This window comes from Nasonia vitripennis (assembly GCF_009193385.2).
Source record: "Nasonia vitripennis strain AsymCx chromosome 3 unlocalized genomic scaffold, Nvit_psr_1.1 chr3_random0005, whole genome shotgun sequence".
NCBI lineage: Eukaryota > Metazoa > Arthropoda > Insecta > Hymenoptera > Pteromalidae > Nasonia > Nasonia vitripennis.
Window position 1 is genome coordinate 563,454 of NW_022279624.1, and position 18,630 is coordinate 582,083.

The 18,630-nt window shown below is 35.5% G+C and overlaps 2 protein-coding genes across 2 annotated transcripts in view; one reads left to right on the forward strand and one right to left on the reverse strand.

Moving 5' to 3' along the window:
- Nucleotides 1–285: 285 nt before the first annotated feature.
- The window catches only part of LOC100119632 (myelin expression factor 2), a 39,080-nt gene continuing 20,735 nt past the window's right edge, over nt 286–18,630 (reverse strand). Inside the window, exons 9-10 of the transcript XR_004345235.1 lie at nt 941–1,223; nt 286–796 (exon numbers count right to left, since the gene is read on the reverse strand). The gene's annotated coding sequence lies outside the window, so the exon portion shown is untranslated. The remainder of the gene's footprint in view (nt 797–940; nt 1,224–18,630) is intronic.
- On the forward strand, nt 2,679–16,232 carry LOC116416708. Its single transcript, XM_032601807.1, has 3 exons — nt 2,679–2,772; nt 9,271–9,528; nt 15,643–16,232. The coding sequence occupies exons 1-3, from the start codon at nt 2,679–2,681 to the stop codon at nt 16,230–16,232; spliced, it is 942 nt and encodes a 313-aa protein (XP_032457698.1).

Below are 18,630 nucleotides of genomic sequence, written 5' to 3' on the forward strand. Positions count from 1 at the left end.
CGCTGTTAGATAAAAATGTGTTTAGTTGAAGATCTTTTGCGCAATAGCTCGGCGAGAACCTAGTTGTGGTTTGTTTATTCATTAAAAAATAAGGTAACACTTCACAAGGGTGTCTCTTTACGAGTTTTCGTAGCTTTCGAATAGTACAGTGTACGATATGAGTGTGCAAAGTAGGTGATTCCCGCGCAAGTGGAATGGCGATAAAAGAGCAAGTCTGAGTAGTGTATACTTACGTAACGCATAAATATCGTATACAATTTTCTTTACTTATAAAAAATACAAGAATAATATCAATTTTATTTATATTTAATAGTTGAATCACATACATTTCTAAGAATCATCAGATAGAATTACATTTGCAGCAGTACCAATCGTGGTCACTGAAATACAATGCGTTTTTAGGTACTTCTATGTTTACACATGAGTAATGAAACCATAATAAGCAACTATCACATTGAATACAGTTGGTATGAACAGATTTAAAGCATTTGATACACGTGAATTTTTGTTTCGTTTTTTTATCCTGTACTCTTTGTTGCAGTTGTTCAAAAGCAGATTTTTTCATAAAATTTTGTAAAATGCAAATGTCTACGTCTTCGTCTAAAAATGAATCAGGTAAATGAGCATTATCTATGTCAGTAATTTCCAATACACACTCGCTAAGTGTCAAATTACGGATTTTCTCTTTTGAAAATTGCATCCAATTTAACATAGTCTTGGACTGATCTACAACATTCATGCACCTGTACTTTTCTTTTGAAATTTCGCTGTCTTCTCCAAAATAGACTAGTTTGTTCTATAATATTAAAATCAATATTCAAGTATAACGTTTATGTTTTTCAATTTATTGTTAGTAGTATAGATTTTAACTTCATACTCGCGTGTGCAACTGATAGTAATTATAAAAGAGTATTAATCTTGAATTAGGATTACAAAATACCTTTATAATTTTGTATCCTCTGCATTTTTCGGGAATAGGCAAGTATTTGTCATTCTTCATTGCTTGATAGTGATTTTTCAGAAAGCTTTTAACTATGGATAAGCCATTTTTAGGAGATTCAGATTGCCAAGCTTCTTCAATTATTACATTCATCAAATCAGATCCGAAATGTGGAGTATCAACTGTCATGTTAATAATGACGTGATAGAGCTTTAATTTATTAGAAATTTCTGTTTCTTGTTCATCCAATAAAATTTTAGGATTTTTTTCCACCTTGCATAAACTTTAGAAAAATATAGGTTAGTTAATTATGCGCAGTTATGAAATTTAATATAAAGCGCTTTTGAGTCAAAGAAAACGCTCATAAGATCAAAGTTGTATGTAAGGATGTTCTATGGTTAGACGAAAGTTAATTAAGAGAATAAACTGAAACTTTGAAGATGAATTCCTCTAGTGTATACAAAACGATTCTGGGTTCCTGATAATTGCTACCAAACATATTTCTACAATATTTGAGTTCAATGTTAAAAGGCTATACTTGGGCATAAATTTAAATCGAAAACGCAATTATTAGAGGGATAATTACATACATACATCTGTAGCACTTTCAAGTAGTAATTATAACCGTCATTTAATATACGCTTTTGGTCTAATAATTAGATATGTTAAAATCGAAATACTCACTGCATGTGCAGCTGAATACACTCTTTACGAGAGATAAAAAAATCTTTCAACTGTTGGACCTCTTCAGAAGAAGGAGGATAAGAAAAAAATTCGGAGAAAATCGTCCTTAAAAACGTCGACGACAGAAAGTCTGGAATATCTTTTTCTCTCGATAAAACATCTATCAGTTTTCTATATTTACAAGGATTATCAGCAAACTTAAACAAAACTGTCTTCGGCATCTAGTGGACTACTATTTTAACCAATCGATTATAGAAAGCTCAATTTTTATCTTCAATTTCAAACCGTTTTAATAGGTAGAACAAATCAATGGTATCGCGTGAAATTCGGTAATGATTTTCATTTGTTATCAAAGACATTCTGATTCGATTAAGTCAGTAAAAAAATTAATAAGGTATGTGTATTTATGTGTGCTTTGTGTGCTTAAAATACTTCACTTTTATGTAATTTAAATAAAGACCATAAAAAATTGTTTAAGTCTGCTTTTACATTTAACTGGCCAATTCTTTAAAGATATAAAACAGTAGAAGTAAGTTCATAGTCGCGAGATTCTTTATAAAAGAGTATTTTTTAAGAGAATATAATGGCACATCAAGGGGGGCAAGCGGGAGCGAGTGACGAAGCTAAACAAACAAATTTTAAATCCAGCTACCCCATAAGCCGAAATTCCGTATAAGAAAGTCTCCTTTTAAAAAATATGATAGCATATCGAAGGGAACGAGCGAGATCGAGACCAAACTTCAAAATGAATGTTCTTAAAACTAACTACCTCACGCTCTGAGATTCTTTATTAGACTTTTTTAATCTCTATTTCAAAAATACGATAGCGAATAGAAGAAGGCAAGCGAGAGCGAGAATCAAAGCTCCAAAACCAAAGTCGGCTTACTTAAACAACATTCACGCAGTTGCTCAGAAATAGCAAAGCACGCAGTCTTTTTGTTTTCTACTAAAGAATAAAGCTGAGCAACGAAAAGAGACTTATCTCGCGTGTGCTATGGCGAGCGATAATCTTTTCTTTGTTAAGTCTTCTCTTGAGCCTCTCAGACGATTCATCATGGGAAAAAAGAAGAATTACTACAAGAACTTGCATGCGCTAGATCTAAAATCGCAAAACTTGCGGTATTTCTGTATTCTGCTAGAGAATAGAGGTGAGCTTCGAAGAGAGACTTATCTTGAGCGTCTCCGGCAATTCGGCATAAGAAAAAATGTCAGTTTACTCAAAAAACTTTCACGCCCTTACTACAGAATCCTAGAGCTTGCAGACTTTCTGTTTTTCATTACAAAATAGGCGTATGCTGTGGAGAGAGACTCTTCTGGCGAATTATACCTTCGGCCTCTGGCACGCTGTCTCCAAAAAATACGAGCCAGTATGTCTACGAAGAAGAGAAAAATCCCTGGACTGAGCCTTTTCGAGCTTTAATAAAGAAGTGTTCACGATTAACGTACTTTTTCGAGGCCGCAAATGAAGCCTTCGACCTCTGACGCGCCGCTTTCAAAAGCATAAGCCAGTTTATCAATCAAAAAGCTAAAAATCCCTGAAGAGGGCTATTCATCAATGACTTTTGATCGTTAAACTGGCTTGTACTTTTGAAGCCGGCTCGACAGAAACTGAAGGCCCAATTTGCAGCGTCGAAAAAGTGGATTGATAGTAAGCAGTTTGTCACCAAAGCTCGGAGAAGCTCGCTACAGAGATTTTGCTCTTCTCCATTAACAAGCTGGCTTGTATTAAGGACTACGCGCCAGAGGCCGATGGCGCGATTGGCAAAGCCAAAAAGCTCGGTTCGCTTCTTACATTTAAAAAAATTCGTACATTATTTTATGTACACAAGTAACTGAAAATCGAATTTTAAAAACCCCTTATCTATTAAACATAACAAAGGGTTCAGGTGTATCATTTATAGCACTTACTTTTCAGATAAGGTTCCGAGACCATCGTGCAGCTAAAATTCCAAAAACTGCAAGAAACGTTTGTGTCATAATGCACAAGCGCTACAAGCGATTGAGAGCGCTGCTTAAGTGATCTATCGACATTTCGCTAGAAACTGGGCTTGGATTTTTATATTATCGCAAAAGCTCCGAGACAGCAGCTCCAGCGATCGACTGACATTACGCGAGAAACTGTTCTCGAATTTTAATGAACAACGAGTAGCGCAGCTTCTGACCGATTAACAAGTTCTAAAATATTAAATATGCGCACACTCTCGCGAGAACTCTGAGAGCACTGCTTCAGCGATATACGGACTTTTTGCAACAAACTAGGAATGGATTTATATAAACGAAAGGGAGACACTGCTCCTGCTGATTCTCGAGCACTCAAAAATCGATTCGTGACGCATACTCTCTAGCGAAAACTCCGCGAGCGCTGCTCCAGTAATCTACAGAAGTTTCGCTATAAAATGGGCACCGATTTCATTAACATAGGAAAAGCAACGCTTTTGATCGCTTAGCGAACTCTAAAAAAATCATTTTCGATGCGCACACTTTCGCAAAAGCTCCAAGAGAGAAGATCCAGCAATCTACGGACGTTTCACGAGAAGCTGTGCTCCGATTTACATGAACAACGGGTTGCGCCGCTGCTGACCGATTTACAAGTTCTGAAAAATGAATTTTCAATGTGCACACTTTCGCGAAAGCTCCGAAATCGCTGCTCGAGTGATCTATCGACATTTTGCTAGAAACTATGCTTGGATTTTTATAAACAAAGAAAAAGCAGCACTGCTGACTGATTTACAAGCTCCAAATAATCAATTTTTAATACGCACTCATTCGCGAAAGCTCAGAGATCGCTGCTCGAGTGATTTATCGATATTCCGCTAGAAACTGTGCTTGGATTTTTATAAACAAAGAAAAGTAGCACTCCTGACCAAATAACAAGTTCTGAACAACTATTCTCGGATTTTAATAAAATACGGGTAGTGCTACTTTTGGCAGGTTTTAGAGCTACAAAAAATTAATTTTATAATTTTATGGATGAAGAATTAAATTCAAATTGTATAGGTCTTACCTGGCTGACCTCTACATTCATTATAAAACATTCATTCTTTATTACAAATTTTATTTTCATTATAAATCACTTACAGGATCAAGTTAAATGAAAAGTTCATCGATTTATGACTGTCAGTGTTATAGCTATGCCAATTACGCATGAATTTTTTGCTCAAGTGTGAGTGTGCGTTTGTCTTTGTCGTATTGCAAGTCTGCTAGAGCTTTGCAGGTGTTAGCTGACGAACTAGAAATTTGCTTTTATAGCAGTTTAACATGAGCTGCGTCTCCCCGTACCGATTTTCTTACGTCCAGGTGTAGCCAACTGATCATCTCGAACATCATTATCGTTTCCTATAATGATGCTTGTAGAAAACTTCTGCAGCATTTAGTTTCGATGGCTAGCTGTGGCTTGAGCAGACGTTTGCATCTTCGCGTTAAACTATTGAACAGCAACCTTTGGTTACGGTATCTGCAAAGTCGCTGAGTTCAACCTTGTTGGCCACTTCGGTACTGGGCTATGTAACGGATCTTGCGTATTCATCTTCTGTATTGACGACTGCATGTTAATTAAGAGGTTGAGATGAAGGAGTAAATCATACACAAACGGGTGTCTTTGAACACTCGTTGCAATTCGTTTGATACTTAAAAAATATTGAAAATTTAAAATGAAACAACTCACTTCGTCAAAAACAAGCTGATTAGAAGGTAGAGAGCAAATTCACTGAGTAGGAGTAGTATGGGATCGCGCCGATGGAAAAGGATTCGCAGCAGGATGTAGGAGAGGTTGGCAGTTGACCAGCAGCCCGAATAAACTTCTTACACGATCTGTCACGTAAAGAATTTGTATGGATTATACTTTTTATTTGCACAATGAGCACGCGTTTAAATTGTCCTAATTACCGTTCAAACTGGCCGCTTACTAGATTATGGTTCTGAAAATTGTAACTTATATCTAAAAATTAACAATCAAGTAATTTTTTTTCTAAAGCACTAATGAAAATAATGCTTTAAAATTCTTTTACAATACAAACTTAGCATACACACTCAATTATTCGGCAGATTTTGCTCTCAAACCCAGAGAATTGTTGATGACGTTTAAAAAGGAACGTTCGAGTCAGGCCAAGGACGCCTGACATTCAAGATCTCAAACTAACTCGATACCTCTCCAAAATTCAGAGCACTATGTTTTTTTTAAATTCTGAGACTGGGCTTGGATTTTTATTGAAAAGGAAAAGCACCGCTGCTGACAGATTTACGAGCTCCGAAAAATCAAATTTCAATGAGCACTCTTTCGCGAAAGCTCCGAGATCGCTTCTTTAGCGATCTACCGACGTTTCGCGAAAAACTGTGCTCGGATTTCGGAGTCGAGCGTTGTGACAGGGACACCTCTAGCAGACGAACTAACCTTGAGTCATAACAATAACAAACCGGTGTAGTACCGTCTTGCTTCGGTCCGCCCTGTTCCGCGTTCCGCTGTGGTCGCCATGTCTAGCTCTCGCGAACTAATTCACATCTTACAAAATTTATTTCGTTAATTATTAAAAAATAAAATCTACATCTAACGATAATGTTTTTTGGTGGTTTTAAGCATTATTGGCCACGGCCTATGCGATGGAAGGGTAAAAAACATCCTGCCATACTTTTTTTTGCACTTATTATTTTTAGCCTCGGACAATTTTTTTACTGATAAATCCTATCGAACGGAGCAAACGACAGAAGCTAGAGCTAAGTTTGCTCTAACTTTTCACTAAAAAAGATTTGTTTGCACCCCCGCTAATTTTGCTAAAATCACCAATTTAAGTATCTGTACGCTTGATCGTAGACATACTGTATATATATTTCTACTATTATGTTAAAGTATACTAATGTACCTGTGTGCCGTGAATCCATTCACCTCACATCTTAATAACTGACATATTTTATTAGTTTATTATTTATTTAATATTTTATGATATACGATGTTTTTCGTATATATCTTATTTGAATCATTATTATTTTTACGTTTATCCTCGAAACTTGAATTTTTTGAAAGTAATATTGTTAATTTTATTTTAACGTTACCCTGGATAATGCTACATATAATTGACCATGACTGAAAACTAGATTTGGTAATAGACACCAACTTTGTTAAATGTTTGCCCTTGTGATTTGTCATTTCCCATGACATATATCTTAATCGTCTTGTCTGCGGCTCGTAAACGCCCTCGTCTTCGGCTCAAACTAACTCGCCTTGACTCGTACTGCAAACTCCACACTCGGCCTAAAGAAGCCCACTTTACGCCCTTGGTACACAATATACTATTTTGCAACACAAGCACGATTTTCGCGTTTTTGGCCAATAAAAATGGCCAATAGCTCACATTAAATACCCTGGCGAGAAAAATCACGCGATTTATCACAGATCAATAACGTGATAAATCACTTAAAATCTCACGTGATTAATCACCTTCAAAATCACGTCAGAAATCTCTCATAAAATTAAAGTATTTGTTTTAATTAAAATAAATTAAATTATTTTATTTTTACTAAACAATTATGAAAAATAGATTTGTTGCTAATTCAAATAAATTGACTACAAAAAATTAAAAAAAAGTCCTAACCGAGGATTGAACCCCGGTCCTCAACTTCATAATCTATTATCTTACTGCCTAAGCGATTTGTGCTGTAGTAAGCCTTGAAATTCTATGCTACTTTTACCTAAAAATATGTTAGATTTATAACTATGTAAAGTTTACACGTATACTTCAAGATAAAAATTGAAAAGATCTAAAATATTTTTGAAGTTAAGATTGATATTTATAATCTAAATTTGTACTACTAAATAATAATATATATTATTTAGTATAGAAGAATCACTACAATTTATAAGGATTAAAACACAAAATAAACGTATGTTTACTTGATAAATTAATTTTTTTATTATGTAATAAAAGACTGATGCCAATTCATTGGCACGTAGCTTCCTTCAGAAAAAAAAAAAATATATATATATATATCGTGAAAAAAATTGACGACAGCGTTCGTATTTTATAATAAAGAAACAGAGGGGTCTGCAAACTTTCGGACAATGAACTACCCAAAACTTATACATTAAATTATTTATGAAAAACCGCCTCTTACATTAGCAGGCAGATTACACTGTATATTAAAACAATATTTTATTCATTATACCTATAAATTTAGTTGGAGGAAGCTAAGTAAGATAATGATTAAATAATACGATATCCTCAATAAATGAATCTAATTATGCTTATTGAATCTATGCAAGTAATTAACAGTATTCTCAAAAAAAAGTAATTTATAGTACGAAGTAAATTGAAATAGTTTCGATTATTTATTTTATGAATTATGTCTCAGCAACAGTTGAATTGCCTGTAGTTCTCGGGGGGACAAGAGTCTATTGTTCGAATGAAACTAGAACATAGAAAAAAAATATACTTAGTTATTAATCCGACACGGTCTAGAGAATTGACACAACACAGTTCAGTAACTAAGCGTTCGTGTTAGTACTGCCTAGTTCTTAGAAATATAGTGTGATAGATTCACACTATGAAACGCGATGCGCCCTAACCGGCAAGTACAATACGGACGTAGCCCGATATTGTAAAAGGCGCTTAGCGGTCCTCAGACTGCAGGTCAACTTCTTTGGCTTACGGGGGCAGTTGTAGTAGAGTTAATCTGGTAAGTTGCGTTTACTGTGCCAGAAGTAGTAAGTAAGCCGGTATGGGGAATCATAACAAATGACGTCATCACTGGCGCATCCTTATCTTATCAATGTAAACAAGTAATAAAGATAAGGTATCATGTTTGTTTATACAAACAAGTAATTAACATTATCTTTATTACATGTAATATAGATAATTTTAATTATTTATGTAAAGAAACAATACCTTGACTTAATTATTTGTTTACATTGATAAGATAAGGATACGTTAGTAATGATATCATTTGTTGTCTCCACACACCAAGTTAGTAAATAAAAAAAAAACATTTCTTACAATATATAATGGTTTCTATTATAAAAAAAATATTTATTTGAATTATCATAAACAATGTCAATCCAATCACACATGTGTACACATACGTACACTTACGCGAGCGCGCGCACACACACACACACAATCGTGACCACCCTGTGTCGTTCGTATTGTATAATTTTCGAGAAGCGCTGGAGGATTGGTCACCGAGCATTTTTTTAACCAGGGAACTACAAGAGATCGTCAAATTAATGAACGCGAGTATTATGCTGTATTTAAATATACATTTTTCTTGAAATAAATTCTTATTTTTAAATATTATTTAAGTTATTCGACGTGGTCTCGAAGGATTTGCTAAGTACCCCAGGGCTTTGAAACAAGATATCATACGTATCATGTATGTTCGAAGAGCACAAGAAATACGTTGGTTTTTCAATGCTTGTAAAGATAAAAATTCCATACTGTTCGACACTGAAAATTTACCTGTGTTTAATCGCCTGGGACAGTTTTTCAGGACCACCAGAAGAATAATTTAAAAATAAGAAAGTATAAAATAGGGTATTCAAATATTTTGTATTCAATAAATTTTTTCAGAACATAATCACTCTGACGATTCATCTTGTTCTTCTTCTACAACCATTTTTCGCTTATCTATATCATCTTCGAACACCAATACTTCTGTAGAATCGCAGGATTACGAGGCCGATGAAAGTGATTTTTCTATTCAAGGTAGTAGAGAACAAAGAAGAAGAATTGAAAATTCAAGCAGCAATAATGATGATTTGTCTGACTACGAACAAGAGGATAATCAGCCCAGTGAGGAGAATGAGGAGGCGGAGGAGGAGATCAGCGAGGAGGAGGATGAGGAGAGAAGCAAAACAGGCGATAATATAAATTATCAAGGAGTCGATAAGGAAAGAGATGAGGATATCCAGCCTCCTGGTAATCTTTTTGATATTTTCCAACAAAATTCGCATTATATATCTAAGTATAAAATAGAAGGTAGACGTATTGTGCTAAAAATAAGATCTCCACCGTAGGATGGATCTATAAATCTGATAGTTTGGTTGGAATTAGTTATTCGCGATATTTATTCTTATATAATTTCATTATGTCATGAAAACGACATGATAATGGTAGCCGAGGTGGAAGTAGAAAGAGGATAAATGTTGATAGCTTAGTTCAGAGATCGGTTGTATCTATAAGAAATAACGATAATTTATGCTTGCCAAGAGCTTTAATTGTCGGGGAGGTTTTTATGATGTATACAAAATTCTTTTCAAATGAAGCCATTGATACTTGGAATATTGTCAAAGATAGCAGACGTGGTATGCAAAAAGAGCGCGCAAATCTCCTTACTATTAATGCAAACGTCGTAATTCCTGCAAACGGGTGCGGTATACGAGAAATAGAGACGTATCAGCGGTATTATGTTGCAAAAAATATCGCTATTGTAATATACGATAGTTTATCTTTTAGAAGTGGAGACCGCCATTTTACGATGGAAGACCTCTGTTAAATTCAAATTCTTTTGACGTTATAAATCTTTTGTACGATGGGCGAAGGCGACATTTCGATACAATATTAAATTTAACCGGTGCTGCACGCAATCGTTTTTTCTGCGAACATTGTAATAAAAGCTATAGATACGTAGATGAGCATAGATGCACAGCTAAATGGGACAGGTGTTTTTGTGCACCAACGTGTAATTCTAATATAGATATTATAAAGTGTGTAGAATGTAACAGAGAATTTTACGGACAAATATGTTTCGACCGTCACAAAATAGATGGGTCATACAAAAAAAAAATAATAAAAAATATGCGATGTAGTAAAAGTTTGTAATATGTGTTGCAAACGAATTAATATCGGCAAGTCAAAGCATAAGTGTGGAATCAATTCTTATATTCAACCCATTGAACGTAATGTTAACGCACATATTAATTGTAAATCCCCAAAGAAAAACTTATTTATTTTTTATGACTTTGAGACGCGTCAAGATTCTGCTTATCGTGAACATGCAGAGATAAAAATATACATTCCAAATCTATCTGTTGTACAATAGGTTTGCGATGATTGCATGGATAATGAAAATATAAATATACTATGCCATACGTGTGGTGTAAGAGAGCATATATTTCGCGATCATCCAGTTAAACAATTAATAGGTTTGACAGTACGTGAGAAAACAACCTTCGGTCAAATAATTTGTATTGCTCATAACTGTCGTGGGTTTGATACGCAATTTATTTTGAGAGAAATCGTTGAAAATACGTCAATAGTACCAAACGTAATATTGAATGGACAAAATATATTTATGCTTCAATGCGGGCGAACAAAATTTATTGATAGCTTATTGATTAAACTATTCTCACATGAAATTAAGTGCTTTACCACAAACCTTTTCTCTACCGCCAGCTAGCAAAAAAGGATATTTTCCTCATCTATTCAATACTTTAGAAAATCAAAATTATGTTGGGGCTTTACCCGAAGCATCGTTCTACGCACCTAATGCCATGTCGACGTTTGAGAGGGAAAAGTTTATTGTATGGTATGAGGAGAAACGAAATACTTATGGGTTTGATTTTCAACGTGAAATACTCGATTATTGCCGTATGGATGTAGAAATTTTAAGACTTGCATGCATGTCTTTTCGGAAATTTTTCATTAAGTGCGGGAATACTTGTCCGTTTACAGAGGCAACGACCATAGCTTCTGCATGCTCCATTGTGTATACAAAAAAATTCTTACGCGCAAAAACTATCGGTATCATTCCAGCAGGTATCGACGCGCTGATAATCATTCGCAAAAATCAATACAGTGGCTGTTACAGTGTGAACGTGAGATTGGTCGGAAAATCATACACGCGGGTAGAGCACGTGAATTTATGCTTCCAGAAGGGTTTCTTGTAGATGGCTATTTACCTCCGGAAAATGATAATGCTAAAGGTATTGTCTATGAATATCAAGGATGTTACACATACGGTTGCCCTATTCGCTTTAATAAACGACGAGATAAAACAATGTCATACGGTAGAACTATGGATGAGTCATACGAGAATACTTTTCGGAAAATTCAAAAAATAAAAGCCCTGGGTTACGAAGTTCGAGAGATATGGGAATGTAGTTTTAATCGGATAAAAGCAGAGAATCGCGAAATCTACGAATATGTAACACAGCATCCTCTTATGAGTCGTATAACGTTGAATACACGCGATGCTTTTTTTGGAGGTAGAACGGAGAATATAGTTACTGAATACGCGATCGGAAATAACGAAAAAATTCAATATACAGATATATGCTCTCTTTATCCGTACGTGTGTAAAACAGGTCGATTTCCCGTAGGACATCCGCGAATTTTAATTGGTGAAGACTGCAAGGAATTAACGCAGGGGAATAACAATAATCTCAACAATATTGAAGGATTAGTTAAATGTAGTATCTTACCACCGCGCGACCTGCACATTCCACTCTTACCAATTAAAATGCACGGACGCCTTCTTTTTGCTCTTTGCCGCTCATGCTGCGAAGAAATGCAGCAGTGTGACTACAATCACGAAGACCTAAAAATGCGTGAATTCACGGGCACCTGGGTTGCTGATGAATTGCGTAAAGCTGTTGAACTCGGTTACAGAATTACGAAAATTTATATTATTTGGCAATATGAGATGACACAGTATAATCAAATTGATGGTAGCGGACGTCTTTTTGCCGAATACGTAAATACTTTCTCAAAAATCAAGCAAGAGACTAGCGGATGTCCCTCATGGTGTACTGACGAAGCAACTAAATTACAATACATTGAACAGTATAGACTCGATGAGGGTATAACTTTTTTTGGGGCTTAAATTCGTTTCGGGTAAGTTTGGACAACGGAGTAATTTGAAACAAACTGAAGTTGTAAAATCACGTGAATTTCTTGTAAAACTTCTTACTTGTCCGGAAAGAGATGTTAATGATATACTAGCAATTAATGATGAGATACTGTACGTGAATTGGCAATACAAGGATGAGGTTGTCACTCCTGCCCCGCATACGAGTGTCGTGATTGCGGCTTACACCACTGCCCAAGCACGTTTAGAACTATATAATTACTTGAGAAGGTTAGGTGATCGTATTCTTTATTATGACACAGATTCTTGTATATTTGTTTCGCATGACGATGCTCCGGATGAGTATAAACCTTTTATTGGCTCTAAACTAGGTGATATGACAGATGAACTTTATGGTTATGGTGAGAATACGTATATAAGTAATTTTGTTTCGGGAGGACCAAAGTTTTACGCTTACACAGTTATAACACCCAATAAAGATCATAAAATTGAATGTTGTAAAGTAAAAGGTATCTCATTAAACTTCTCAAACGGTGTAAAAATTAATTTTGATAGCATTAAGAATTTGATTAACGATGCCTTTGCAAACGAAGATCACGAATCTGAAAAAATGAATGATGAATGTAGTAAAATACGCTTAAAATTCAAAGCTATCAGAATAACTAAAATGCATGAAGTTGTAACGCGTGAAGAACCGAAAACATGTTGTGTTGTATTGAAAAAACGACGATACCTTATGTCATGTAAGTCTCTACCTTTTGGATATAAGAATAATTAACTTTTTGGATGTATTTATTGTAAATAAAAAATAAACACAAATTTTGATATAATTTCCTTATTTTCCATTTAAAAGATCCCTAACACATTTTTATATCCTCAGTGTAGCTTCTGTCATCAAAGAGAACGCTTCTTATGGAAATTTAGCTCATTTTAACGCATAATTCAGCTTACTCGCGGTGTCATTTAGCTTGTTGGATACGATTATCAGCACACGTAAAATTAGCTTATTTTTTACGTGTGCCGCGCCGCGCCGCCGCCGCCGCCGACCGTCCGCTTATATGTAGCAGTGATTTTTTCTAGTACGTATCTAAAATGGATACGCGTTTGAAGCACCCTTTTACCTGTATTGTAAGTGGCCCTACAGGATGTGGTAAAACAGTCTTTGTCAAACGGTTTCTTAAACATCTACTGCTTATGTGTAATGCAACTTTCGATCGTATACTTCTCTATTACACAGAATGGCAATCTACGTACGAAACAGGCTTTATACCAGGAGGTAGTATAAACAGCAAAAAGAAAATTGTTGAATTTCACGAGGTATTACCTCAGCCTTCAGACTATTCAAACGATAATGATAGGATAAAATTATTGATTATTGATGATTTGATGAGAGAAGTTATTCTCGATCTATTTACAAAGGGTAGTCATCACAAAAATTTAAGCGTAATTTTTATTACACAAAATCTTTTTCACAAAGGAGCTGGACATCGTGATATTTCATTGAACGCTAATTAACTCGTTATTTTTAAAAATCGATGAGATCGTTCGCAAATTCAGTATCTTGCACGTCAAGTATATCCTGAAGATCCAAAATTTTTGCAAGAAGCATATCTTGACAGCACATCAACTGCTCATGGATATCTTCTGCTAGATTTAAAACAGTCCACTAGCGAAGAATTTCGTTTCAGAACCTGTATTTTTCCCGATGATAGGTTGCACTACGTGTATGTACCGAAAAACAAGTTTCGATAAAAGTAGAACATAGTATAGCTGGTGATAAGTGGCTAAGCTATAATATTTAAGAATGTCTTATGAAAATCAATATTTTGACACTAAACACGAGGCTGGCTACGCAGGTGCACGTAACCTCATTCATGTTAATATGCAAAAAAATAAGAATAACGTTAATATTTGGTTAAGCAATCAGGATACATACACGCTTCATCGTCCTATTAGAAGAAAATTTTCTAGACTCATGTACAATGTCAGTAATGTGGATGATTGTTGGGAGATGGATTTGTGTGACATGCAGGGTCTCAAAACCTACAACGATAACTTTGCATATATTCTTGTATATATATAATAGATATTCTTAGTAAATACGCTTGGGTCGAGCCGCTTTATGACAAAAGTGTCAAGAGCGTCGTAAGTGCTTTTGATAAAATACTAAAAGAGCTAGTGGTCGCTCCCCTGTACTTGTACAAACAGATAAAGGTAAAGAGTTTGTTGGTTCAGAATTTCAAAAATATACAAAAAACAGCATGATATAAATTTTCGAGATGCGCGTAATCCTGACGTTGCAGCAGTTGTGGAACGTCTTAATCGAACCCTCAAAGAAAGAATGTTTAGGTATTTCACACATAAAAATACACACAGATATATTGACGTTATTCAAAATATTGTTTATGCCTACAATCACACACTGCACAGTGGTATAAAAATGATTCCTGCCAAAGTGAATATGCGAAACGCCGATGAGGCTAGAAAAAATTTACAGAAAAGAGCACTAAGTCAGCGTAAACAGTCTAGAGTAGGTGTATATAGAGTAGGTGAGCACGTTCGCATTAGTCGAGCAAAAGGTACCTTCGACAAAGGATACGAGGAGAACTACAGCGAAGAGATCTTTAGAGTACATAGAGTTTCACGTCGACAGAATCTTTATACCTACGAACTCGTTGATCTAGATGGAGAAATAATTGATGGATTTTTTTATCCAGAAGAACTCGTACGTGTCGGTGATGATCGTGTAGCAATAAATAAGTAATTCAAAATTGAACGAGTAATTAGCACTAAAGGTCGAGGAGTAAATAAGAACTTATTTGTGAAGTGGATTGGCTATCCAGATAAATTTAACTCGTGGATTAAAGCAAACGATATCGTAGAAATCTGAAACATGTCTAGCGAAGAATTTTGTCTAGTACTACCAAGCAACAGTAATATGAAATATTTTCCAGATAACACTACGTCTTGCTTTAACACTCAACTATCTCATGAAGTCCGGCTATCTGGGAACTGGGCTGTTGCACTGACGGAAATACATATACTATGCACTGTGGTGCATATTCAAAAAGATGAATGCGAAATAATATTTACCAAAACTAGTAGTAGCGGTAGTACAACAACAACAACAACAACAACAACAGCTAACGATGAGAAACAGAAGCATAAGAAAAAGTAGAAGAAAAGAAGTGGGACAGAACACACGCATGAATTTGTAAATTTAGAGTACAGCGATACTTCTTTTCCAACTGGTGTCTACGACAGCCTAAAAGATCTAGCGGAGGCTATAAATAGTGTACCTGAACTTCACAGACATCTACATATAGCGCCAGCAAAAAAGAAAAGAGGCTACTACAACCTACGAAAAATCTGCGAATGTGAGGAAGCTCATTACTATAGTTTTAGCGAAAAAGTTAAACGTATATTTGGCTTTGAGAATGAGAAGTCTAGGCTAGAAGATTTTATAACCTTGAAACCACAGTCACCAGAGTCACGATATACAACAATCACAGGGAACAGACCTGCTTGTTTAGCAAGAGCTATATCAGATCAATTTTTTGTCTACTCTGATATTTGCATTCCATACACAGTCGGTGATATTCAAGCATCACTTTTACGTATAGTGGTATTGGATAATTCCAAGTATAAACCGGGTGTAACTATGGTCAAACAATTTGCACCTCCTAATTACATACCACTGCTGAACAACACGTTTCAAAATGTTACAATAGATATAAGAGATCAGCATGGTAATCATATACCATTCAAGTACGGGACGTTGACAGTTACACTTCACTTTAAACGCTGTCAGTAGAGCATGAAAAACAAAAATGAGTTACTACATAGAATATTATTCCGATCAAATTGGTGCTGGGGTAGGTAGAGAAGGTGTACGACGAGTGTTTGCAGGATCAAGCTATCAGCGAGGACATGGTGGTATAGGACATTTCTTGAGTGGTTTATTTCGAAGAGTCTTACCATATCTCACTAGTGGTGCCAAAGCTGTAGGTAAAGAAGCTATTAAAGCAGGAATAAATGTATTAGATGATGTGGGTAATCACGGTCTCAGTTTTAAACAAGCTGTGAATACGCATGCACGAGAGTATGGTCGATATCTTAAACATATGGCCTCAGATAAAATAGCTGAAATGATGAAGGGGTCTGGATATAAGCGACGTGGCAAGAAGCGAAAACGTCAGTCGCGTAAGAGTCGTATAACTGGACGCAGCAGCATCAGCGGTAGTGTGAAGAAAAGACGTGTCAGTAAGAGTAAAGTTAGAAGCTCGAAAAAAAAGTAAATAGAAAGAAGAGGAAACGCAGTGTCTCTGATATTTTTGGATAAACAACATCAACATTATGGCTTTTCTGCATTCAAACTCATGCGAGTGCATGGAATCCGAATTAGATTTATTTACTTTACCACGGACGCAAACGTCAGTGGAAAATTCACAATTCATACATTACATGCCCGTTTCATCTCCTACCGACGATGGACCATTGGAATTTGTCGTTCCAGGAGGAAGTGATTATCTTGATCTTGCGAAGACAATGCTCAGTATACGCCTGCAGATATTACCTAATGTTGAAATTGCGGCTAATAAGAGTGTCACAGAGTACTCTAAGGTAGCACCAGTGAATAATCTTTTACGCTCACTCTTTAATCAGATAGATGTGTTCTTTAAGGGGGCACAACACCTTTGAAATTACAATCAAAATTTTCCATTAAAAATTTATAATTTCTTATATAAATAAACCAAATTTTTTTTGCTATTCTTACCTATAATTACCTTTATTTTGACTGTTTTAGACCTTCTATATACCTCTATAATACCTACGTATAGTAGGGTGTCCATAATTCACTGACCGTAAGATTCCAAAGGAACGAATGGCCCAAATGAGCTCAAACTCCAGGATATTGTTTAAAAGTACATTAGTTATGGTATGAATGAGGGAATTTGGTTTCAATTCCATAGAAAAAGTTTTATAAGCATATTGCTGATTTTTTAATCAATTTTTGATTAATTTTAACATAATTATTATGTAATTTTTTTTTCTATGAAATTTAAACCAAATCCCCTCATTCATACCATAACCAATGTACTTTTAAACAATATCACCAAATTTGAGCTCATTTGGTCCATCCGTTCCTTTGGAATCTTACGGTGCAGCACCTGAAATTGAGAAAAACACAATTAGGAGAAAATCAGCATTAAAGTTTTGACTTACAATACTTATACATAATCACCGTAATACTTATCACTATCATTTTTTTATTGCTCCAATCATTGATATCCATCAAAATATAACATTGTGTACCAGACTGTCGCATCTGGACACATAAAAACTCCTGTTGGGGTGTAGATGTCTCTAGAACACAAAAAGTTTAAATTAGTACATTTCATTTAAAAGCATGTTTTTATTAATAAAATTTCTTCAAAGCTCTTATCTTTTTTTCACCGTAGTCACAAGGCATTTTGTGTCTCCTGTCCATCATAACCTCAACTGTCATGTTTATGAGGCAGCTGTGGTAACCCACTTAGTCCAAGATTTGCTGAAAAGTGATAAAAATAACTTTTAAAAAGAAATACTTGAAAGTATTAAATGAAAATATTAATAATATTAGATGTAAGTACTTACAAAATTTAATTTTCACCTGCTCCATATGCATCATCCTGTAGTATGAAGACAGTCTGTCGATCACTTGGGCAGTCAGTCGTCCTCTTCCTCCAATTCCTTTTCCATCCGAGAGTGTCTGTCGTCCTAGTGATTTCTTCAAATTCCTGAGACGTGTACCCATCCTCTTCTGCATGACCGATACACTCTTTTTTTGCAACGGTCAACCTGCTGCCATAGGGTTGCGCTTCTGTCACTGCTTTGTACACTTTCGAGTCACCATCACCAATATAATTTTTGTACATTACACCGTACTCTTCTTCTGAACGTTGAAACATCTGGACAATTCCATCCACTTCCATTTTTCCTGCACTGCCTTGATTGTTAGCATTACAATTTGGTTCATGTTCTTCGTACCATTCTTGATATGGAATCGTGTCTTCTTTGCCAGTTATCACATGCTTTGCAGAAGCTGTTCTTGATGGCGACATCCAAAACCTTTGCTGTTTTATTTCCAATGATGCTGGCAAGGCCTTGTAAAGATGAAAAGCCCTTCTTCCTCCAGGAACAATCGCCAGAAACATCTAATTGATTGTTTC

Bases quoted from the DNA above. Each gene is read 5' to 3' on its own strand.
- LOC116416708 (XM_032601807.1), top strand. From the start codon at position 2,679: ATGGGAAAAAAGAAGAATTACTACAAGAACTTGCATGCGCTAGATCTA. The intron at 2,773-9,270 runs GTGAGCTTCGAA...ATACTTCTGTAG, and splicing joins TATTCTGCTAGAGAATAGAG to AATCGCAGGATTACGAGGCC. The intron at 9,529-15,642 runs GTAATCTTTTTG...TTGTAAATTTAG, and splicing joins TGAGGATATCCAGCCTCCTG to AGTACAGCGATACTTCTTTT.